This window comes from Opisthocomus hoazin, chromosome 13 (genome assembly GCF_030867145.1).
Source record: "Opisthocomus hoazin isolate bOpiHoa1 chromosome 13, bOpiHoa1.hap1, whole genome shotgun sequence".
Lineage (NCBI taxonomy): Eukaryota > Metazoa > Chordata > Aves > Opisthocomiformes > Opisthocomidae > Opisthocomus > Opisthocomus hoazin.
Window position 1 is genome coordinate 16,177,760 of NC_134426.1, and position 26,105 is coordinate 16,203,864.

Genomic DNA, 26,105 nt, shown 5'->3' on the forward strand with positions numbered 1-26,105 from the left:
AGAAGTATATAAACAAAGGTGAGAGGGGAAGTGCTTCCACAGCAGCACAGAGAAGACAGCTTTGCAGTGATAAACAGCAGAAAAATAAATCTGTGAGGTTTCAAGGCTTTGCTTTAAATTCTCCAGAAGGCAGTGGGGAAACTATTACTAAAACTTCAAAAGAAAAAATCATCTGGATATTTCTGGGCTTTCCATTTTCTTGCTGTAATAATGTACAATAACATCTTTATGTTCATATTACCGATAAAAACTCACTGCTTGGTAAGTGGAACTTCACTGAGGTCCCTGATCCTCTACCAGGAAATACTGCTGGTTCAAGATTTTTATGTGAAAGTAGAAATCACTCCTCACAATCTAGTGTCTTGCCTTACCATATAAAGGTATTTACAGAGCAATGACATTTTACTACCAAATAATGGAAAACTCATTTTAAGTGTTAGCTTTGTTCAAACATTCAGTGACAATGTGTCATTTTGTATCATAATATGTGGGATTAGGCTGTTGTATTCAGATAGATAGTAAAATCTAATAAGCAATGTACTATTTCCACTTATGAAATCTGAAATGTAAACAAACATTTTTTTGCACAAAAGGAAAGGAGATTGAGACTCGAATGGACAGCCTGGAAAGGCAGAAACGTTGACGGGAATAGCAGTCTTTCCAGTGATTGATGACAGAGATGATGATTCATACATCCATACACTTAAATGGTTGTCTTTGCCCATGACTGCTGTCTAATTAATGTGAGCCATCATTCACATAAAAGAAAATTTTTGCTTCTGGAAAAAAAAAAAAGCTGCAAACTGCCAGCAGTGACAGGGCTAGAAACATGCCAATTACAGTGATTTCTGCCAAGCAGCAAAAGGGCACAAAACACTGGTTTCCAAGCAACTGACATTATGAAGTATTAAATACATTGAAAACTAATATTGGCAGATAAACATTCCACCTTCTCAGTTAGTAGTGCCTCACTCTCTTAACTTTATGTTGCCTCTCCACTCTGCTCTTACAGACTCCACTACATCTTCCAGTAAACTATACGCATTAAGGAATGCCAATTTACCATAATCTCTAAACACAAACATCTTTTTTGTCTGCATGTATTAGAATAGGATTGGTACAGTTTCACAGGTATGGACAGACAAGGTCATAACCAAAACTCCAAAAATAACACATTTCTCGTATTTAAAAATCTTTCAGTAGTAGCTGCCATTTCAATCACAAAATTTAAATGGTTTTGTACTGAAGTCAGCAGGAAAAGAAGTAGGAGAAACTGCTCTTCCAGTAACTATCTCTTCCAGTAAGAATCAGTCTGGCTGTTCTTGTAGGCATAAAGAATGCGTTAGTCAAGGCTGGGCTTTCTGCATGGCGTGACTTAGAGATCTGCCTTCAGGAAACTCGAGCCATTTTAAAGAGCCATCCAGTTTCTAATTTAGAACATAAAAAGGAGCCAGTTGAATACTGTTAAACTGCCAGCAGTTTGACATTTAGTTTTATTTAAGTAGCACAGCACAGTAAAACAGATGCATGGGAGCCATTTTCTTCAAACTATGGGAAATGCAACACAGAGGCTTAGCATGCCCGGTTTGCAAGTAAAGGCATTACGGGCTCACAGAATGGCATGGACACTGTCCCTTCAATCTTGCAGCTCAAAGCTGTCAGTTCCTAGACATCATTGGCGGAGGATGACCACAACTTGTCATTTTGACATTGACACCTGTGCTTAGATGACTGTCACTGCACAGTGTTGCCAGTTTCTATCACCTTTCCCATCTCCTTTTTTACACAAAAAGTATTTTCAGCTGGTTTTGTTTGAAGCAATATGATTATTTTTAAGCATTTTTTTTGAGGCGATGTCTAACAACAAGAATATTTCCAGCACGCCTGCATGGTCTTGGTGGCTGAGTTAGTCTATAGAAGTAATTTACGGCAACCTGCTTTTATAATGGATTAACAACTACAAGCTCCCAATGCTTTGGTAATCTCTTTTGCTGTGTAACTGTTCCTACATCTTTCTACAATTTATTAGTTATAAAGACTTTTACTTCCTCGGTTCTCATACAATACCTCCTCATGAATTGTGGATTATTTAACATTCCTTCTGGATCCCACTTACAGATGTCATTGGAACAAAGCAATAAGAAAGCATCTCCCTCAGAGCTGAATGTCATTTCAAAGGGGCTGTGCTTCTTGAGTTTGCTTAGCTTTACTAAGAATAGCAATAGGAGTTTTCCTACTGCAGAAATGAAAACATAATTCCTAGCTCAAAGCTACAGATAATTTGAATGTTCAAGGACAAAGGTGGTGTCTGTTCTGCCACGCTGTATTCCACCCCTGAATCTGACAGTGGCAACTACTTAGTCAAGTAAGTCAGAGCCACTTTGTGTCTATGCAGGCAACCTCCACTGGAAGTCAGACGTATTGATCTACAAAGGAAGAGGAATGACCATTATCTACAGATTTCCCAAATGGTTTTTCATTATATGCTGCACAAAGATAAGCAAATTCCTTCCTACATTCTAATGCCGTGTTTAGGTAGAACGATATCTGAGAGCTGACAGGTGTCTCCCTAAAGTGACTAGGTAGAACTCATCAGCAGCAAAGCACTGCTATGACTTTCTGCTTGGGACTAGTGACTGATAGTTTTGAAAGATGAGTAGTTAGAGCAACCTCTGCATTCTGTCATCATCCTCTTTTATATCATCATGAGGACTCATGAAAGCATAAGAGAATATTACTGAGGGGAGGTATGAGGTCATAATTATAAGATTTATCTTCAGTTTAATTATGCTTTTAATGTGCAAGGTAGACTATTAAAGCTTTGTGAATGCAGCTAAGTCTGTTCTGGTAATGGCTCCTCAAACATTTTGAGATAATTTTAAAATTCATACTGCTGTGCTATGTCACTATGATCATTAAAAAACTTCCTCACAGTTTGTTCCATTACACTCTTTCATACAAACAAGCTGCAACACCATAGACACTACTTCCTGTGAATATGTATCAATTAACAACCAATTAAGACAACTGCTGGGTGTTCATTTTCAATCAAGAGGAGGAAAAGCAGCAAAAATCAAATCCACAAAGGTCATCTGTACTCACTGACTCCCTGTAGTATGTATTAGCATGCTGCTCTGCTAGCCTGACTGCTTTAATTGAAATTAAAAGTTGCTGCCCTGGAGAAGAAAACTCCAGTTTTCTTCTTTATTGCATTTTTCACCCTGCTCCTTTTCTCTAAAATAGCTCCTTTTCTATAGTCTGAAATTGTTATGAAGAGGTATTGCTGACATGTCCTTTGGCCCAAATGAGCAGTGTAATCATTCTCACTTGAAATTATTTCCCGCAACTTCATATCTCAGTATTTATTTCAAAAGTCTGAGAGTTTGATTTCTTCGCACTTCTTACTGTTCTTTTTTCTACACACAGATTTTGTCAAAGTAACATTGTTCAAACACTCGAGACGAATGGCTAGCACAGTTTCATTGTTAAAAGGTCAAACAATGACACTTCAAGGACTTCCAGGCTTACTCAACATGGTAAATATTAAAAAACACAGCTAATGTACACCTTTGATTTCCAGATATTAAGTCTGTAGGATATTTTTATGCATACTGAGTCATTTGGCAACTGCATATTTCAGAAAGCACTAGAGAAAGTGAGTTCATATTTCAAAAATCTGTTTCCTTGACTTTTCTCAAGAAAATTTCTCCATGGTCATTATAGCTCATATCATACTTCACTTCTCAAATAATATATGTAGGATCCATGATTTAATTGCCACAGTAAATAGCATAAATTATATTAGGTGGGTTACAGGATCACGACTGGGATTGCAACATAAAGAATGTGTGGTATTACACGATATGGCAGGCAACTTCATTTGAGCATTTATTCAGACAACGGCGCTTTCCAGAAACTAGTACGAAAGTGACCATTGCCTACACAAGAGTGAAAAGGCACATTTGCCTGAGCGTACTGAGCAGCTTTGACTATGCCCTGACCATGCTAACCTTCTGATTTTCAAAAAACAAATGTGTGTTAATATATCGTTCACTGTTCAGTAGATGTAAAAAGTAAATACACGTTTATTTGTGCAGTAGCACAAGATTAAGTCTTCCCTTTCTTCATCTTCCGTCCATTTCAATTGTCATGGAAAAGTTGAGGTCAGGAATATTTCCACCCAGGCATTTTGAAATCACATGAAGCTGGTTCTGAATGCAACCGTGAATAAAATTTATGGTACTAGAAGAAGATGGCAGAGTTGGAGATGCTTTAACAGGTAGATATTATCATACTTAGCAGCACTTCAAACTCTGCTTGGGATATTAAAGTGGAGTTGGGTTCTTTCCATCATACGCATCAGCAGTAAAAAGGACTCTGCAAGCAAAATTAGATATTTATGAACAATTGCACAGCATCACTGTCCTTTGTGGGTGTGGTGCAGGTGCAACTGATCAGGACTTTTGGCTCATAATGTACATAAAGGAATATAATCTTGTTTGTCAATTTAGCTCTACTGGTTTCTGGAGGTGAGGAGAGATGAAAGACTAAAATCTGGGGTTTTAATCATTCAGAGAAAAGATATGACACCAAAACACATTAGGATCAAATCTATTCACATCATTAAAAACCTACATTTAACGTAATTTTGCAGATTGCATTACCATTAAAAATTCAGTGGAAGTCAAATCTGCATTTATCATAATGTGATGCAGGAAACAAATGTCTTCACTTAGAAGTAGGCTAGATCTGTTATAGGAAACCACTGCACTCACCCAGACTAATGGGCTGCATCTCTTAAGAAGTGTTGCCTTGGAGCTTCTGATTTTGTGGGCCAATTTTGAAAACAAAGATGAAAATCAGAGAAACAGAGGCATCACTGAAGACCAGAAGAATAAGTAAGGCATCCACTTAACTGAGACACCCAAGTTCCAACTGTAGCTATTTTAGTAATAATTTTAGATCCCCAGTTTGACTTTCGTAATTTACTTAGGAGAATAATAATATTTATCCACCTAACACCTAGCAGTGCTGCAGAGATAAGGCAATGCTTGCATGTACTTGAGTGCTAGGCATTGTAAGATTTATCAAATTAACATCCCTAAAAGCATAAGGCAGTGACAATATGATTAAAAATTTTAAAAATTATTTAAATGAAAATGGTAAGAAAAAATATGCCCTACATGTAAAAAAAAAAAGAAAATAATTGTTGCTTTCACTAACAAAAGCGATCTTCATTCACACTCTGTCATCCAGGCCAATTTAAAAGCTACATATTTACGCAGTGAGTTTAGTTCAGATACATTGCCTAGTTTCCAATGCCTATGTACTTCACAGAGCTGCAGAGGGGTCAAGTGATTTGCACGAAGGTACACAAAATGTTAGCTGTTCAGCCAAGAGTTAGGATCAATACCTTGACCCCCCAACCCCACCCCATTCCTGACCTCCCCACTCAGCACAATGCTGTAATATGCAGAAACAGGGAGCAGAAGAAACACGCTGTGTAGAGAGGCAATCTGCTTTTTTCCTTTCTTCTGGCATGGGCAAATCACGTCCAGCTTCAGTTCGTACCACTGTTCTCCTACATGGATCTTCTTCAGCACCTGAAGAAGCTAACTTAGAAAAGCATGGTTTTTCACGCCACTGAGTCCTTCAGATCTAGGCCCTCATAAAAAGGGCCCAAACCCACCACCTTCTGTGAAACCAGTGCTATATCATGTTGCTCACTATATCCTTGAAGATGATCTAGATTTTTATGAAATAAAATTTAATTTCATAGGTTTCCACAATTACAGGATTAGAAACTCAGTCTACTGAATTGGAGAGAATTTCAATGCTGTGGAAAAGCTCAGCTGATGCTAAAGATCTCTAGGTTGGCCAAGGTACAAAAAAATGCTGTGTAGCTCCTAATGGTATTTCAAAAGCCTGTTTCCCAACAGGTGTCAAATCAAGACTCCTTCATGTTAACGTGCTAACAAAATGACACTTCTTTTGTTCAAACTGTAAATTGTACTGAAATGAATGGTCCAGCTTGCTTCATCTAAATGTCTACAAATCAATTTGTTAATATTTTTTTTTTAAATCGAGCCTTTTAGTACCAATGGCGATGGTATTTCCGTGCTCCAGAACACTTGCAAGTATTCTTCATCCCACTCACTTGAAAACACAAAGCAACCAAAAGCAAGCTCCAAGCACCTGAAACTCATATATCAAGAAGTAAACTGATCTTTGGCAGGTTATCATCAGAAGAAGTTTAACTTGACCTCAACAAGACAATCCCACTGAACCTTAGCAATGAACAATGAATGCAGGGACTCAAACATAACTAACAATGCATTTATGGCAAGAACAAGTCATGCTTTACTAAAATGGCTTGTCCAGCCTCCAAAGTACATAGCATTTATTATTTTGTTTATGGTTTATTACTATTTTCAGCCAAGTTTATCAAATGAAAAGTCACTAAAACTGAATTAACAGAGTAAGTGAATAATAAAAATAATTAGGAGCAAAGATAGATAAAAAAGAATGAAATTTAATGTTATCACGAGTAACTAGTATAAAATTTATAAATTGCTCTGATGTAAAATTTGGGGAATATTTCAAACCACTACATTATTGTGAAATGTAAAGTTCCGATTCCTCTACAGTAGTACATGCAAAGAAGCTGCTTTTCTCTGACTTCCTTGGCTTTTGCACAGTTAATCTCAGTCAAACAATGCAAGAACCTGATTTGTCTTCAACACATTATGCTGATGCAATATCATGTGTTGTCTTGACTGTCATATTCACTTGGATTTAACCTAATTATTAAGTTTTTATATAGATGTCAGTCTTATTGCTGCTTGCTTTAATTCAACTATTTTTATCTAGTGAATGCTCTTCAAAGACTTAAAGTCTAAGAACCTTGTAAACACTTGTGTAATTTGTACCCTGCTGGGGCTGGCAGTAGTAATTTGTCAGTTTTATTTGCAGCAGGCTGTAACTAAACCTTGCCAGATGTAAATCATCTTTTGGTACTACTGTTTGCTGCTTCAGTTGGAAATGAATCTCATTTCTTCGCTTAACACTCGCATCAAGAAAGCTAGAAGGTTCCAGGAAAATTTAGAAAACCCTTGAGTCACTTACTGCAAGGCTTATTATGTTGTTTAGCAACTGTTTCAGCTAATACTGAGCAAACAGAGTGAATGGTCTCTGTCGGCAAGTTTGGAGGGTAATTAGAATGTGTGATTGCAACAGAAAAGCATATTGAAGCCTCAGTCTTGTCAACTTAAGCACCACCTGCAGTGACAATGGTGAAACACGGGTGACAACACAGCCTAAGTACATTTAAGAGTATGAGTACCTTAAATGGGAGAGTACTCTTTGCTAAAGCCTATTCCCAATAGGCCTCCCTTGTTTTGTTTTTTTAATGAGACCATAAGAAATGCCCTGCTGAGACACAAGTTTATTGTGTCTAGTGTCAATAGGAGATATTTTCTAAGAAAAGCATACACACCCAGCATGTGGTCAGTCCCATAAGATAATGCTTGCTGTTCAAACGCGGCTGGCTAAAAGGTATACAGGATCGCAAATCCATGTACTGTAGCAACAGCTCACTGCCCATCCGATAAGGAGCACAACAATCGATTCCTTCCGTGTCAATATCTTCCTGAGACTCAAGTGGGTCTATTCCAAATGAGTCCATGCAGGTATTTCTATCACAGTGATAGATATTTTCATTATGATTTTCCATCACATAGTGGACATTATTCATCCTAACATTACTCATTTTTACTACTTTATTACCAAATCTTGGCACACTATGTCCTGCAAAAACTGCAAAGAAGTAACAAGCACCTTTATCAAGAACACTAAAACAAAATAGTATTGATATAGACCAAGCCATCAAAAAATCATTCCTCCTACAGCATTAACAACATTTTGACTATACATAAAGCCTACAAAGGAAGAATTGGAAACCATCTTTTCTAAGCTGTAGTACAGTTGATTATTTCACCTATAATCCAACGGTTGCCACTGCAGAACCGGATTCCCTTCACCGTGACTGGCCCATTTCTGTGTGCTCTGGATTCCCTTACCTTGAGTGAGATAGAGCTTTAGTAAGAGTCCTCAACTTCTTTCCTGTTTCTCGAAACGGGGAGAGCCTTTTCACTGGTTCTGGTGGATCACACTGAAAGTGATGAAATTGAAAATAAGTATTATGGCATTAATTAAGAAGAGCTTAGCATAGAGAAGGTATGTGCAGTCTCCGGGTTCAGTTTTAATCATCAACTATTTTCTGAGATGGTCATCATCTGGGACAGCATTGTGTCATTTCACATGCATGTAAACAACCCTTATATGATACCGCTGTGCATGCCCATGTGTACATGTGTTCCAACAGCTTTTAACTCATGGGCTGACCTCCAGTTTGACAGAGATCTTACAGGCACTTACGCACACCTGAGCTTCGTTAAACTACTAGACAGGAAGAAGAGATTGTTCAATGGCCTAGGCTTAAGAACAGCTGCTGTGAGTGCTTAGGCATTAACAAACTACAAAATAGATGCATGGGAGTCCAGAAAAATTTTCAATCAGACTCAAAACAAGGAGGCTGACATTTGTAAAAACAAAACAGCACGAAAAGCTCCACAGACATTGCTGGTTTTGGAGCAAGGAACTTGATGGTTTTCTTATTTTCTTTCTCTCTCATTATTTTTTTTTTTTTTTACAGTGTACAAACCAGGTCAGCAATTTTATGTAAGGGAATTAAAATCACCTGCTAGGTACCTTGTTCAAAATGCCTGCACCATTTTTTCTTCTAAGCAGCTACAGAACTGAAATACATAGGAGATGAAAGCTTGTATTTGTTGTTGAACTAGCCCTAGTTTAGAAGTACCCTTGGGGTTTCAAGAGAACAGCTGCATCAATTTTGTAGAATTATGATTGCATGCTGTGCATATGTAGTGTTTTTGCATGTGTTAGGTAATAAAATATGCAGCTGAGGCAGTGCTCAGTGTGCAAAAAGTGCATCGCTAGATTGCCATCCATCGGGAGGCATAATGCTGGTACACAGAGACCAAGGTGTAGCCTAAAGTATTCCTTGAGGCAGTTCTGTGCATTTCATAAGTGCCTAAGATGTTCAGAAAAATAAATTCCTGGTAAAGGAAATAAAGAAGATCCTTTATTATGCACCTGGGAAAGCAGGCAGTAGGATATTGCAGATCTCAGTTGGATCTGTAGAGAAAACTCCAGGGAGGCTGCGACTCTTATTTGAAATCTTTATCATCACCTGCGTGTACCATTTTTGATTGCTGGAACAATTGGTGCTCTGTGTGGAAAACAGCTTCTATGATAAGATTGAGCTGCATACTTCACCCTTTCTTAGTATGTTTTTAATTTTAAGAGAACATTCTGGAAAGTACAGACAAAAGAAAAGACTTCTTTTTAATGAGATGTATAGATAAAATTCATAATTGTGAGAACTGAAAAGAGAAAAATGATAAATAAATGTGTTGGTGGAACGTTTCTGGTGTTCAAACCAGAGTACTTCTGTCAGTAGGACAGCTGCACCTTTTAGCAGGACTTCCACAGCACATCTTACTTTTCAACTTTGTTAGCTTCCAACAAATCTGACTGATTTGAGTTAGATAAAAAAGCAAATTAAATATTGTGTTGTGATAGGTGAGATATTACTGGATGCTGAAGTCAGGCTAACACTTTCACTTTCTTTCTTACAGAAAAAAAAAATCATTAGCGGTAGTTGCCAGTTTTCATATAATTGCAAATGTGGTATCCTTTCTCTTTTGTTTACATTTTTTCTTCTCTTTTATAAAAACATCGTGGTCAAGTCAGCTGCCCGGCTTTCAGTTTTGTTCTAAAGAGGAAGGTGATGGAACAGATTTCAAACAAGCTAACAAAGGCAACATATGACAAAAAATTTAAAACTTTTTACAGGATTGTCAAATAAAATTCAAGTAAATTGTTAAATGTATACATAGAAATAAAAAATGTGGGTTATTTCCAACATTTTCTTAATATTTACAAGGCCTGAATTGCTCTGGGATAGACAGCCACAGATCACATTGTAACTCTGCATTGTCATATGACAGACCTATCAAATAGAACATACACTTCGGGGGTCTTGGCTGAATTGGAACAGACTCAGCACAGTAACTGTTCTGTGCAGACCAAAAAGTGACATTTAAGTAAAATTATCTCCAGGCCTTTCAATATGTAAAGTTGTAGGCTAAGGTCACACCAGGCAAAGGCTGAAAAAAGGGGTATAGGCTAATCTTCAACAACTCTTCATCTGTGCAGCTCTACATAACACCCAAAGGAATAGCCCTTCCAGCTTCAGGTTTCTGAGATCTAAGGATGTGCTTTTATAAAAATATGAATTTTTGAAGTAAAAAGCAATTTTGAATGTACTGTCCATTACTGTGCTAAACTGTAATACAGTTTAAAGGTCAGTCTTCTAGAACAGATGCATGGAATAACTAATACAGCTAAACTGAATTTTCAGAACACTATTTTTGCCAAATTACAATTACATCTCATCAGTGATTTTTTTCTGATACCTTCAGAAGTTTTACTATGTAAAACCTAAGAAATGTTCATCAGTCAGCAAAAGGCTGGTTCCCTATGCACAGTAAGGCTTTAAACCTTGAATTCAGCAGATATATATCTGAAGAATTCAAACATGGTGTTTGTCTGTTGCCTTCTTTAACTCGATCTTGAATCACAGCTTCACCAGTAGTCTCACCTCTGGATTGAAAGAGTACTTCTTAGTTCAATATATTTATCAATGACATGGACAGCGACATCGAGTGTACCCTCAGCAAGTTTGCAGAGGACACCAAGCTGAGTGGTGCGGTTGAGACACCAGAAGGACGGGATGCCATCCAGAGGGACCTGGACAAGCTGGAGAGGTGGGCCTGTGTGAACCTCAGGAGATTCAACAAGGCCAAGGGCAAGGTCCTACACCTGGGTCGGGGTAATCCCCGCTATCGATACAGGCTGGGGGATGAAAGGATCGAGAGCAGCCCTGCTGACAGGGACTTGGGGGTACTGATAGACGAAAGGCTGGACATGAGCCGGCAATGTGGGCTGGCAGCCCAGAGGGCCAACCATGTCCTGGGCTGCATCAAGAGAAGGGTGGCCAGCAGGTCGAGAGAGGTGATTCTGCCCCTCTACTCTGCTCTGGTGAGACCTCACCTGGAGTTCTGCGTTCAGCTCTGGAGCCCTCAGCACAAGGACATGGAACTGTTGGAGCGGGTCCAAAGGAGGGCTACAAAAATGATGCGAGGGCTGGAGCACCTCTCCTAGGAGGACAGGCTGAGAGAGTTGGGCTTGTTCAGCCTGGAGAAGAGAAGGCTGCGGGGAGACCTGATTGCAGCATTTCAGTACTTAAAGGGAGCTGATAGGAAAGATGGGGACAATCTTTTTAGTAGAGACAGCAGTGACAGGACGAGGGGTAATGGTTTTAAACTAAAACAGGGTAGGTTTAGGCTAGGTATAAGGTAGAAATTCTTTACAATGAGGGTAGTGAAACACTGGAACGGGTTGCCCAGACAGGTAGTGGAGGCCCCATCCCTGGAAACATTCCAGACCAGGTTGGACAGGGCTCTGAGCAGCCTGATCTAGTTAGCGGTGTCCCTGCTCGCTGTGGGGGGGTTGGACTAGATGACCTCTAGGGTCCCTTCCAACCCAAAACTTTCTATGATTCTATGATAGTAGCAACCTCAGCCAATTTTTCAGGTGGTTTTTCCTGCACATCTTTTTTCACTGGTTCCTAAAAAATGAACAAACACATGTAACCATATCTGAAATACTGCTAGTTACCTGTACTGTAGCAGGCCGTAATTTTCAAAATTACGTGATAAAAATACATTTTTCTACAGCAATGCAAACTAAAGCAAAAATAACAGCTAGTCTATTATAGAAAAACTTAAAATGTCACTAAGTAACTCTGGTGCACAAATAGATTCTTATATGAAGTACCTGCTGACAAGTTACTGTGCAAAATGCATACATGCTGTGTAAATCTCTATGCTTAAATGCTGAGAAAATCTAACTTTTCTCTTGAAAGACTATTATATAGACTACTGTGGCTAACATAAAAAGAAATCCGATTTCCAAAACCAGGAGTAGGAAATTACTTACCTGTAATTGCTCTTCCCTGAAGATACACACTGTGATAGACCACTATTCTTGGGTCTGTGCTTTCACCGACAAGGAAGGCACAGACTCAAAAAGCCCTGAAGTCAAACACAGGCACACTTTTAGAACTCCTTCAACCCTCAGTTTATTCAAGTGGAAAGAAGACATATTCCCTCCCATTAAAAAAAATGTATAGGTAAATTACTAAAAGACTTTAGATCACTCAGCAGTGTATGATGCTCATGTTAAAAGGATATGAAAACAGTAATTCCTTTCTGCACTAGTTTTAGATCAAAGAGCTCATTTATTGATTCCAAGCAAAGCAAAGCTGGAGCCCCTAGCAAGTCACATCCATGTAGTCAGGGTAGAGCTGATGTACAAAAAAGGCTGCATAGCAGACTCAGAGCTGCAGATGAAATACTTGCTATGCTGTACAGTTTTCCCACAACAGAGCAAAGCCTGGAAATATTCAAGTATTTAAAAAAACCCCAACAAAACTCAAGAGCAGCGCATTTTATTTGTTGGAATATTGACTTGAGAAGACAGAAAATTCCTTCAAAATTTATGTTCCTGTGTAACATTCCAGCTGAACAAAGGTTCAAAGTGTAAGGAACAGTATCTTCTGCCACTGGAGAACTGCAAACACGAATGTTCTAATGTAATGACTGAGGCAGACCACAAATAAATAGAAAACTGGTGAAAAACACCCCAAACAACCTCAAACCCAAAAATGGTACTAAGAGCAAAGTAGCTGGAATGGAAAGCAGGTTTTCTGCAGACAGAGTATAAGGATGAACTAATGAAACATCAAAGAGAAGCCTGAAGGCTCCGCTGTTTCATGAGGCTGGAGTGCACTTGACCAAGACTGATCAGCAGCAGAGACAGATGGCAAACCGACACTGCTCAGCAGCACAAGGCTCACGGAGGGCTCCCAACATACCCCAGAGCCCACCTCAGGGATTGAGAAAAACACATTCATGCACTGAATGAGAGAGGTGATACCCGTGAATGTCAAATTTCCACTTTTCACGGCATCAGAGGAATCATTTTACAGCCTGAGTGGGCACCCATACTTCACCTATAGGAAATGTAAGTCATTAGAGATTACTGGGGATGAGTACGCATTCAGTATGGAGAGTCTGTTACACAGAACTTCAGCGAAAACAAATTTTAGCTATTTATCCTTACATAAATTTAATCGTCAATATTTGGTATAATTTTTCCAAAGACCAAAGTTATTTATTTTAACCATTTGTAGTAAGAACCAGATTCTGAATACTCAATGTCTTTGTGAAAACAGGCTTTCAAAAGTAGGTGGGATTTTAGAAATAAATTGCCAAACAAAACCCTTTTTTCTTTAAAAAACCACAAATTTCCAGCATAAGAAGTCTGAAATATTCATAACTACATTCCCGTATATTCATGAACACAAATGATCTATCCAGAACATAAGTTACTCTAAAAGACGCTACCTTTCTAAATTTCAGAGTACTCTCAAAGGTAGGAAGGTGCCAGACGGATGGAACAGAGGATTTTGTAGGCGAAACACTTTCAGAGACGCTGGTTCAGAAACACTTTGGTTTTGAAATTGGAAAAGTTCTCGTGTTTTGGCCAGTATTTAATTTGTATCAGGCCACACATTTGTTTGAGAGTACAATGAAAACCTGAAGAAATTCCAAGTATTTGGACATCCTTTAATCTTCTTTCTCCTCTTCTATTACTATTTCCATACGGCTACCTTCTCTGCATTGCATGGCTATTTGTAATCTGTAATGGTAACCACCACACCATCATCCCACAGTGCAATACGCAACAAAACCAAACACTGTAAACCTGTACCAGTTCTCATATTCTCCACTCTGTGAATAGCATGCAGCAGACTGATGCTGGTGGGATGCCTATTTTTTCTTTTTTCAAATTGCACACATTGTCTATATTTAAAGAGAAAGCTACAAGAAATCCAATTTGAACTTGGAGCAGAAGCATCTCGCACACTGGAACAGCAGAATTTCCAGTCTGCTTTGCTCCTGACAATTTTTTTTTTTTGCAGAAGCAACAAAATGTTGACAATAGTCAGGTACCCTTGCTTTTGCAGCTGGCGATACCTTGAATAACATGATTAAAACCAACTGAGAGTCTCTCAGAACAACTTACTACTCAAGAGAAGGAAGAGTGGTGGAATGCAGCCCTGATGGGTTCAATGGGTTTAAATGGCTTGGAAGCACCACTAGCATAGGGTCTGGAGCCATTTAGCTACATTCATTTCAGACGTCTAATGCCACAGAGCACTGAAGAAAAGTTTTCCCAGGTGCAATATTTCCCTGCATCCCACCTCTGGCCAGGCAGCTCTGCCAGTTCATGAGGAAAGGAAAAAGCGCTGTGAACCTACCTAAGCTTTGCACAGCTGCTCAGGGAGGGAGGTGTCGCATACGCCACCCCCTCCACTCAGGCACCAATACTGTGATTCAATCAGCCTTGTCACAGAAGACAGAAGGGAATAGCTTCCTTTTCTACAACATTATCTTTCATTTCAATGGCATGTATTGAAAAGGTGCATTCTGAGCGTAAAAGTGTAACAGTACATCATTATAGAACAGAACTCTATCTTTTTAATTTGCAGTGTAGATATAAAAAATGAGAGATAACAATACTGGTATGTCTAACTTGTTAAACTCAGCAATATATTACCATGACAATCTGAACAATCTTTGGAGTTTGGATGTTGGGGTTTTTTTTTTAGTGTTTACAACTTATGAAGACTTTCATCATAGTTCATCTAATTTGCTTTTAAGCCATCAAAAGGCCTGTTTCAGTGATCATTTCCTGCTTTCATTACAGCGAAGTAACAAAATACCATACAACTCCATATGTAAGAAACAATAATTTAAAAAAAAATCATAAAGTAATATGTGAAACATCACCTAAAGTGAGATTACACAAGGAAACGACCCAAAAGTTTCCCATGAAAATGATTACAGTCGTTTTTCTTGAGATCACATCCAGCAGCTCTAGGTGAACTGAACTACAGCGATACTGCAGCAGGTGGAGCTCGATGCCATAGGAACCCTGGCACTCCCGCTTACTGCCTTCGCCAGCCCCTCTGTGTGCCCTCTTCATCTTTAGAAAAGAAAGTGCAGGCTCGTTAAGTATTTTTTGGATGAACAAATTCTTTTGAATAGCTTGTTTCAGTCACAAACCATCGCCTGCAGACACTCTAGATTTTATCCTAAGAATTCCCAAATACTTCCACTTTCTTTCTTAATAATTCTGGAGATTAAAAATTGTTCAACTCTGGCAAATCCTTCCTTTTATTAAACATTCTCTCTATTTCATACACCTGTCATCTTTGCAAATGTCATTCTGTAAGTTTTGAGAATTTCTAACTTTCTTCTCCAAATCTCACTGTGGAAACAGCCCAAGTTGGTGCTGCATATGCCATCTATGGATGGAGAGCTGAGGTACAATAAATGTGCTTTTAGGTTGTACATTTTCAAAGTTTTTGTTTAAGCTAGTGAAAGAACCCATTTCCTTGGCAATTCCTGAAGTTTTTTCATTCTGGGTAACTCATTAAGTTTACATGTTACTGTCAAACAGAGCAGATTGACACACTTATTGAACTCTTGCCTTCTAATACGTCACTTGAATAGGAGCATTATGATTACATTTGCAAACTGTGAATGTGTTTTGATGAAAATAAATCCGCACAGCCTCATCACAAGCCAACATTTAGTCATCCAAATGCAAGACTGACCTGGTGAAATATATTTTTAATTTTACAGAAGTGTTTAGAAATCTTTTGTGAAACACTACATATAGAGATGACTACCGCTGTTCCGCAGGTGGGATTCTAAATGTTGAATTTTAAAGGCAGTATTCTAGCCAAGTACTCAGGATTTTTTTTTTCCTATTTCTTCTTTTCCTGCTGCTGCTCGATACTGACCCTTTCTGCCCTTTCACTAGAATGTGGAAATATGGAACAGACATCAGGACCAAAAGAGAATTTTCAATCCAACACAAGAGGCTCCAAGGAAAAGGACTTCACTAAGATTATATTGCAGAAAATTAAGATTTCTTTAAGACCAATGCTATTTTAGCGCCTCAGCTTGAAAAAACCATCTCAACTAAATCTGCAGATACAAATATATATCAGCATCAAAGAGAAGATACCTGATTTGTTAAGGTTATGCTGTACCATATCAATAATGCAAAGCGCTTTGCAGTTGAGAATCTCTGTTGCCAAGGGGAGCACTTGAGAAGAGCTGCTGCAGCAGCTTCCATTCCTTGGTCTCTGGTCAGAAATGGTCCTGATATCGACAGAAAGGGGCACTCACCCCACTGTTCTACCATGGGTAGTTCTAATGAGCAAGTGAGTTCCAGTCCTGCTCTGCACTCCAATGAACACATTACTGTCAATATAGACGTATCAAGAAAATGGAAAGAGGCAGCTGCAAAGTGAGAGAAAGGTTGTCTGCTAGTGAAGGCACGAGAATGAAATTTGGGATAAGTAGATTCAATTTCACCTCTGTCTGAAATTTCCTCTGACATCCTAAATAAAACATTTAACACCTTATCCCAGCTAGCAGAAGCCTTTTTTTTTTTTGGACTACAATGAATTTTATTACAAGCTCCACAGCTCATTGTGCCTCTACTCCCTGTGTCTGAAATGGGAAAAATAGCACTTCTCTTTCATTAACATTTATGAAGCATTCAGCTATTTTAGAGATGGAAAGCATATGTACAGAAAGACTGTTGTTTTCAGAACAAAACCAGCTCGCACAGCTTAGTGTTGTTTATTCCATTGATTTCCCTCTGTTTATCCTGTTCCTTGGGGAAATCCTCTTTTTATTTTCTTCTCACCAGAGAATATTTATCTAATTCTGGTAAGTTTGGTTAAGTTTTGTAAAACAATTGGATCAAATCAGTCTTAGCTGTAATAACACTGTTGTCAGCACATTTACCCTACAGTTACTGTTAACCCTTTAAGCAACCACATTATTTGAGCTGCCGTCTTTATAGTGTCCATAAACTCTTTTCATTAAGATGACTTGAAAAATGTGTGATTTGAAAAATGTTGAAATGTGTCCTTGGAAGTCAATGCAAACAAGCAAACCAAGAATTATCACTTCTCTATGACATCTCTCTTTATACTGCTTATAATTCTGTCTTCTGTTCCTGCCATTTACATGGTGTCTGGGCAACATGCCAGTAGTTTAGGTATACACAGTACTCCCAAAGCCTTTTATTCACATTTTTGATTGTATACTAGCAATGAAAATATTACTTGGCCTTAGCTATCCTTTTCTAGATATTTTCCCCTACTGAAGTCAGAATTGCAAATGTTCTCCCCAGATCTTCTTCCAGAAGACCAAATGTCCCAAAGACATTTTGGATCGCCAAAAATCCACTCTACTAGAAATTAACATAATCTGTGTTAAACTGAGAAAAAAGAAAACCCTTTTGCACCACAATAGTGCTCACTTCCTTCTTGCATTTAGTAGAGTGTAAAATAAATTACACAAGTGCTGAAGAGAACTCTTTAGGCACAAAGGACACTAAAAGTAGAAACATCTATAAGCATGTCTAAAAAATTAGTTTCTTTCTTCTGCTAGTCTAACACAGGATTTCTTATTGGAATGCTATGCTAAAAACATGAAAGTTCATGAACCAAGGCAGGAGTACCTAATAAAATAATCAGATCGATATCTGCTACAGCACAGAGTCTCTATTCAATCCAAAAGCAACAAACAAAAGAGCATGCTATTCTGTTTTATTTCATAGTGAGAACAAAGTTAATTTGAGAAGGAGATGGGGGAAGACACAGCTGGAGAGCAGAGTTACCAGCCTCAGGAAATTCAAGGAAATGTAACTGAGAACAAATTATCTCTTTAATTACTTTTGACCAAATCAATAAAAACCATGGAATAAAAAGCATGATGACTGCCACCTGGTAGAGGACAAACACCACCAAAGTTGACAATCACCACAAAACTAAAACACAGCCATGGTAAGAACAATCAAAGCACTCCTCTCTTACAGGAGAGGAAAAAAAAAAAAAAGAGTGTGAAGGATACGAGTTCAATAAACGATACAGAAATTACATACAGTACATACAGAAATTAATGGCTGGGTTTGGCCACTACTCGCTGTTCTCAGCTGTGAAGATTGTTAACTCTTTACTATGTTGTTTGAATTTCAAGTTGTTCCGTCATTACTCAGGGGTCAGAAAAAAAGCCCCCAAACCCCCAGACCTCCTGTTTCCTTCTAAACTTCCATGGTTCCTCCCATGCTGGCTTTTACTTACTAAACACCAATGTAGGGATTATTTTAAGGCACAGCACTTCTTCTTGTCTGTCTGTTAATAAAACAGAGCAAGACCTTACCTCTCCTTTGGCTTCATTCCCAGATATGAGCAGTAATAATCATACCCAGAGGTCACAAATGCATAGCTAAGCACGGCTGGCTCTGAGTGTGATGGATGGGACACAGTCTTCTGTCTAGGCAGGGATGGAGGGACTACAGGGGCTACAATGGCATCCAGCAGCAGTGAAGACTCCAAAGCCTATCTATAACTAATACTTACGTGGTCCCCATTACTATGGTAGTTTACAACCTTTAAGACATTATTCCTCACAACATTCTTGTCAAATATATATGAAAAATGAAGGTAGAACAAAATTGGCTTGTCCCCGGTCACACACAACGTATATAGGAAGAGGGGGGTATTGAAAGCAGGTCTGTGAAGCCAGAAGCTTGCATCTTAGCCTGGAAGTGCCAGATCCCCTCCCACACTCTGACTGAATCTTACAGCATTTGTCACTATTGCTGAAGAAAGTTAAAAGGAAGCAAATTTCGGAACCTCCTCCTTTCTTCTCAACCATATATTAGTTTAACATTCCACAACTCTTCTTCATGGGGATGCTTAGCACTGAAGTTAAAGCAGATTTCAGATGTGCTGTTGACACCTTGCCCTCTACATTTTTCCTCTGTCTTATCGCAACTCCTCATGGACCTCAAAACCCTCAAACAGTTACTTTCAAAATCTTGGCATTTAATGTGAGCAGGATGATCTGTTTTCTTTACAGGCTGACTAAAAGACATTTCGCTCTGATGTGACCTTTGCTTGGATTTGTTCTCGGAGGGAAGCAGAGTGGCTGTTTTCGATCTCCAGAACTGTGCATCTAGATTCATAGTAAATATGCTGAGATGACTGGCTCAACTGACCAGTTAGTGAACTCTTCACTGACAGTGAAGGTCCCTGACAGTGATCATCTGCTTTGTCCTGCTTCACAGGAGAGCCGGTTTAGCTTGAGATGAAATTCTGTTGTCTAGTAGAAACTAAATTTTACAGCACCAAGGAAGAAGCATCAAGGTGGCCTGTAGCTAAACATTAGCTTTTCTAGGATGCTCTTCTGCTTCTTTTTCACAGGTCCTTACAGTCAGGAGTTACTTCAGCTGGCAATGGCAAAGGACTGCAAATGCTAAACTGGCTCAGGAGCCCGAGACAAGTAACACCACTGTGTAATAATCTTCACACTACCCTGTGCTGCCCAAATAGCTTAAATAGATGTTTCACAGAAGTACAATCAGAATCAGGAAAAACAGAGGCTTTAAAAACAAATAATCACAAAAGGTAAAGAAATTACGCAATTTAGGAAGACGGCGGTATCTTACTGATTTTTAAGTAGTAAACTGCCTTTGAGATGCACTCTTTCCCTAGCAGTAACTAATTCCTTCTTCCTCTCGTGCATAGCTTATACCTTAAACTCATGCATAGACTTCGTCCTTCACACAGGGGTAGTATGTCATTCCAGTACCACCAACACCAATTATGTGTAACCTCTACACATTAGACAGAAAAGACAGGATGCTGATGAAGGATCAATCCAGCAAACTAAGTGCCTTTGTTCTCTAAACCCACAGTCACATTAGCTAGAATTTCTAAATTACTGAAAATTCAATATTACAACAAAATTCCCCCCCCCGAAATATACGCCTTGTAATTTTTTAATAGGTCTGATTGAAGTGCACACTTGCCTAAAGAGTTAATTACTTTTTCAATGGAACAGATACGACTTCTACTAAAAGTACCATCATTGGCCCAGAAAACAAGTCTCAGAAATATGAGCCACTTCCTATTGCACTGTCAGACCTACAATGGAGAAAAATTTCAAGTGACAACATAATGCAGACAATGCAGTGAGATAGGCTATACAGACTGAGGTAAAAGAAACTGGCTTTGGAGTCTTTTCTTGTAAGTTGCTGCAGCCCACTTAGCAAATAAATGGATTTGGGGCCAAAACCTATTATCATCCCTGCATCCATTCCCACCGAAATGCATTCTCTGAGAGGTCCTGGGAGCCACACACACCACTCCTATTGATTTTGTCGATAAACAGAAAATCTTATTCTGCAAAGACTGTTAAGCAGGTATTTTTCATAGGATCTAAACTCATTTTAAACCCCAGCAACAAAGAAAAACACATTAAAAAATACAATATGACAGGCTTCCTGGCACAATTTTCTCAAGCAAAAGCTGCCCAAGTACGCCACACTCACAAGAAAGAAAGAGCTGGCTGTGCTTTCTAAAGGATATTATTTCAAACAAACTAGATCTCTGAACTCAGAAAGAAAAGTCTTTTTAGTCAGCATAGTGACAGGAAAACTATTGGTAGAAGGAATAACTAATTATGGTTAGATTCACCTCTGGAAGGAACTGGGGATGCATAAGCAAGCCCAGCTTTACCTCATAAACACAACACACAGTGGATCAGTCCCAAAAACTTCTATCTCAAGCTCTGAGACACTACCTTCATAACTTCTTTTAGAAAATCTCTTTCATGCAAGAAAGTTGAGTTCAAAGTTATCAGCTTTATGTGGGTGATTTTGCTTACTGATGTCTCTGAACACCTGAGAGCTTACTTTAGTAAGGTTCATTAAAATTCAGTGCATCCACCTGTATTTGAGTTAAAAAAAAAAAAGGAAGGAGAAAGGGCTTAAAGAATTTTCCTGGTACTTTGAGTTGAATTACTGGCTCTTAAGTTCCTAAGTATATGAGTTAGCTTTGTGTCTACCTAGCAGTTATTTCTAGAATGTCTCAGTCTGATGAGGTTTATTCATTTTTTCCCCAGATAGGCAAAGCCAGCCAATGTCTGAAAGCCTTCTAATGAGAACAGTGATTTGTTAGGAGCCTCACAGTGAACTAAGCTCCGATCTCTGGGCAGCCACATCCAGAAGTGGTTCACACCTTGCTTACAAGGACAATGTGATTTTCAGAAACAATTCTTAAAGGAGGATGGGCAGGACCAATGGAGGCTGGGAACAGCAACACAATGGAAAACCACACATTTATTCGATTAAATGTCTTGCCTTCCAGAGCTCTATGACACTGGTTGCTCACAGAGAGCATCTGCAAAACTTCAAACTTTGTACAGTCAAACAACCATTTATTTTGCTACGAAGTATCAAAGTGGTGCAAAAAGTAGTCGTCATTTCCACTATTAAAATTCATTACTCTCAGATGACAGTAGAATAAATTTAGGTGCTTGTGTGTGGGCAACTGAAAAGCTGGAACTGCAATAACCAGAGGTCTAAAACACTATAATTTATTGCAATTTCAGATTGCACGGCCCTGTCTGCTTGCAAGGAATATGCTACGAAGTGTTTTACCACAATTCTTCTCTAGAGAAAAGCTGAGCCATGGTGATTTTTGCTTGTATTTTTATACTCACAGGGCACAAAAATAAGCCAATAATCTTCATATCTATCCTAGGCTTTACTTTGGCCTCGCCACAGTAAAAAGAGTGGACATTACTGAACCACTTTCACAGTAAAACTTTAAAAAGTCTCTTAGTAATTAACTTTCTTCCTATGCTGAAGACCAAGGGTGTCCTATTCCAGACTGCGCAGAAGAGATCCATCTTGGACTTCTCCAATTTAGATCATTTGATTTACTCAGAAGTGAGCTAAGAAGCATTCAGTCATATGAACACACATACTTACCAAAGCCCTGTTACAGCACGCAATTTATTTCATCCATACACCTAGTTTGGTAAGAAGCTAGAAAGTCTAACAATCGGTGTGAGAGATTGTACTTACTTTATTTAAAGGTCTGAGAAGTCTTATGGATGTCAAGAGTCTAATTTCTGGGCCATCTAGATAGTCTAGAATTAGCAGTGGGACTATGACAAATTCTAGAGAAATAGTGTCTTAGGATAAATGCTCAAGCGAATGTGTTCTGTTTCATAGCTCTGTTTTTTGCTGAGTAACATCTAAACCTCAGGTAACAGCGGCCTCAGGGTGTTGGAAAGGCTGGATACCAATACTGTGGTTGGAGAAAAAAAATGTCAAATTTACAGGGAAAGGTTAAGCCTGAGCTTGTTTTAGAGTAATTGTTTCACTTGAATCTTCCCAGCTCACCAGTGGCACTCTGTTATTATTCTGGGATCACAACTCTTGTTTCTGTGGAAGAAAATAATGCAAAGCCAACATTAACAGAAAGCTTGGCTAATTAAACATCACCTCCTCCCACGTAGACCTTTGCTATGAAAACTTATGTGGAGGAGAGCTGTGTTAACAGACTGCTTTCCAAGCAAGAAATTCACGTGAATTCTTACTCAGGCCAAATAGTTATCAAAACTAACCACTTTTTTCCCCCGAGGTGGTAGTTGATATCCATAGATCTTGAGCTTTTGTCAAACAAACATTATAATCCATTTAGGGAGAGGGAAGAAGTTGGTTGTTTTTTTTTTCCAAAGACAGTTCAGACTCAGTGACTAGGAAAAACAAATTCCTGCAATGAAGTGGTAGAGAAGTTTAGTAACAGTGATTCTCTTCCATTGTCACATCACTTCCAAACATTTTTAAAAGGATGCCATTTTCTAGCCACATCAAGATAGATAATGCCCTGCTGCAGATTCTCTCCTCTGAGAATGCAGACAAATTAATGAGACTCTCTAAGCAGATTGGCAAATACAAATTTTTTGTTTGGTGTTACTCTGCATGCAATGATATACCTTAGGTCAGAATGTAACCATCCATATGGAACAGCTAGACAATGAGAATAATATAGGAGGCTCATTATGGAATTTATCTATCATTTTTTCAAACTGTGTTTTGCCTTTCAAAATTTAAACTTCTACATTTATCTTGCACACTGTCTAATCTTTTGGATATTCTAAATCATATTTTAAAAACTCAGATGATTGAGTTTGTATAATGAGAAATTTAATGACCTGTAAAATGAACAGAGTGCATCTGCCAGCCCTAAAAACAGTCATCTTTTCACCACATGCACATCACAATATGTGACTGGCAGTTCCATTGTTATTTTCCCAGGCAGCCACTCCTCTTGCTTCCCTAAAACAAACATGCATTTTTGGATGCAAGTTGAAGACTAAGATTATTAAAATGCTTATATATTTCTTGAAATATTTTCACAACAACACTTACATAAACAAACAAGGAGTGTGCAATGGTTGCTATATAAATGCACATTCTTTTAAAGTAAACTGCAAATACAAACTTTACAAGCAAGAAGATAACCAAATTCTGAACCACTGTTTAATTTCACTCAAGTATATTTTTGTCAAAGGGTCAAATTCTCTGCTGGAATAAAGATCCTAACTGAATCTGTATTTTGACAGGTATGAATATGGTCCATATTGCAACAGTAGAATGAATATGTGTCCACAGACTGACTGGCACCAACTTCATCCACGATAAAGACGAAACAGATGAACACATCAAGAAAAGGATCTCAGTAGCTAAATTTTATGCAAGATTAGAGAGCATCCTTTAATCTGGATACAAATCCAAAACACCCTTTGTATCTTACCAAGGTCCTAGCAAACAGGTCTGCATGGGTTTTAGATGTAACATACTAAACTAAAAAAGCCCTCTCTGTATTACCTATTTGTAATTTACAGTATAACTTTAGCATGCACACACACACACATCCCCTTTGTTCGCACCTAGCAGAGGCTGGATCATCAGATTCAGTCAGCTTGCATTCTGGCATAGATTTGACTAGGCTATCTACAAATACAGTCATATTTCATCTGTGACTTAAAACGAAAGTATTCATATTTAGGAACTACTCTACAGTTCTTGTAAAAGAAATTCAGTCCAAACTGCTAACATCTGACACATAAATAAAGGAATAAGCCACAGCTAAAACACCAAAACTTGACTTTCTGAAGGACAGCTATTTTCAGAAGCATTTTGTGATAGCCGTGCCAGCTGCACACACAGACTGCATTACATCTGTGGCCCATTCTCCTTAAGCATTGTCTTTGTTTTGATTTCCTATTTTGTATTCCATTAGTTTTAAGGCTGTATGTCATACTGCCATTAAATCACAGTTTTCAAGCAAGACTGTCTTCCAGCTGACCTCAGAACAAAACAGCACAAAGACTTACATTCACAAAATTTGCTGTTACAACAAATAGGTACTGGAAAGCCTTACTCCAAAGCCTCTCTCTCACATAGCTAACTTGCTCTGGCTCACCAATTATTCCCACACACCAATTCAAATCTCACATAGATAATATAAGCTAACATTAATTTAGGAGAACAGCTGAAAGCTAAATACCAGAAGTGAAAAAAAATTACGTACACAGTATTTTACCAAAAGCAGCTTTCTTGAAAGGGAAGGATTCAAACATTCAGCAAAGCGATCGTTCGGAAAAGGTCTGTTGTTTGATTTTGGTTTGTTAATCTGTTTTTATCTGCTTTCACTTAAAGATGACGCGAGGCCACTGTCAGGAAGAGTGATTTCTGACTGTCAGACAGCAAAGTTCATGTGCTTTAGAAAAACTCAAGAAAAAATATAAAAATAAAAATAAAACTTTCATCTGATGAACCTGGGCAGGGATCACAAAGATCCTGCCAAGGTTTAATTTCTCATTTTTCATGGATTAACATCATTGTTTATAGTTCAGGCTGTTGCATAGTGACACAAGCTCTAAACAGGGTGACCAGAAACAAACCCAGCCAAACAAATAACAATTCCAAGACACAGCGATGCCTCTGATGGGAGTTTACAACGAGCTTATTTTACAGACATCCACCTATGAGCTTCACCAACAGTGGCAGCATTTGTCGAGGCAGAGCTTGGAGGTGAAGAGCCCGAGAACCCTCCAGCAACAGTACAGCTGTCTGCACAGAGGATTCAGCTCCCTGAACTGTAATGATCAATTTGTCTCACAGCTTTGATCCATTGTCAGTTTAGGTGACACTGACTCCAGGAGTTAATTTCTAACATTTCAGGGTAACAGAATAAAAAAATAAAAGAATGGAAGCAGTGTGTGGTAGATATCTGTAGAGAACCTATCAGCTGTTGCAGGTGTTAACAGAAAAGTTAAATGTGTTTGTTACAGTACAAAGGCTCTCAGTTTCTTGAATGCATAAATACATAACCCTAAGAGAAAGTACCAACAAGGTAAATAGCACAGAGGACAAAATATTTAACCCATGTGCTCTAAGCTAATACTGTGTTGGTCCTGTGTATTTGAGAAGCTTCCTTAGAGAAAAGGCTTCCTTCGTACAACTGAACAGATCTTTTATTTGAACAATCTGCCCACTTTGGAAAACACGGTCAGAACTAGAAGGAGATCAGTTTCAAGTTTTTAAAAACATCACAATGGAATCGGACTAGAATATGTTTGGGTTTTAATTACAAGACAATTGTTATAGATTTTCAATTAATTTTTCAACACAATAAACACACCGTATGAAAGTCATAAATACTTCTAGCTCTGGCATAACTGATCAACACTAGATAGAGCAGTAAATACCGGCTTTAGAAAACGTTTAGGAAGGGAATTTAAATTCTGTTTCAATTCAGTCCTACTGTTATGCCATCATTACGCTGCAGATGAATCACAATCCATCTATTCCAGTCCGTTCTGGGCAAAAAATCTTTGTCAGTAGCAAACTGCCACTATGTTGTAGCTTAAGGTTGTTGT

At 38.5% G+C, this 26,105-nt stretch overlaps 1 protein-coding gene across 2 annotated transcripts in view; it reads right to left on the reverse strand.

Moving 5' to 3' along the window:
* Positions 1-26,105, reverse strand: part of CCDC60 (coiled-coil domain containing 60) — a 64,826-nt gene that overhangs the window by 26,684 nt on the left and 12,037 nt on the right. For both annotated transcript variants that reach the window (XM_075434470.1, XM_075434468.1), the window contains exon 2: positions 8,079-8,170. In XM_075434470.1, coding sequence (XP_075290585.1) covers positions 8,079-8,170 — 92 coding nt within the window. The remainder of the gene's footprint in view (positions 1-8,078; positions 8,171-26,105) is intronic.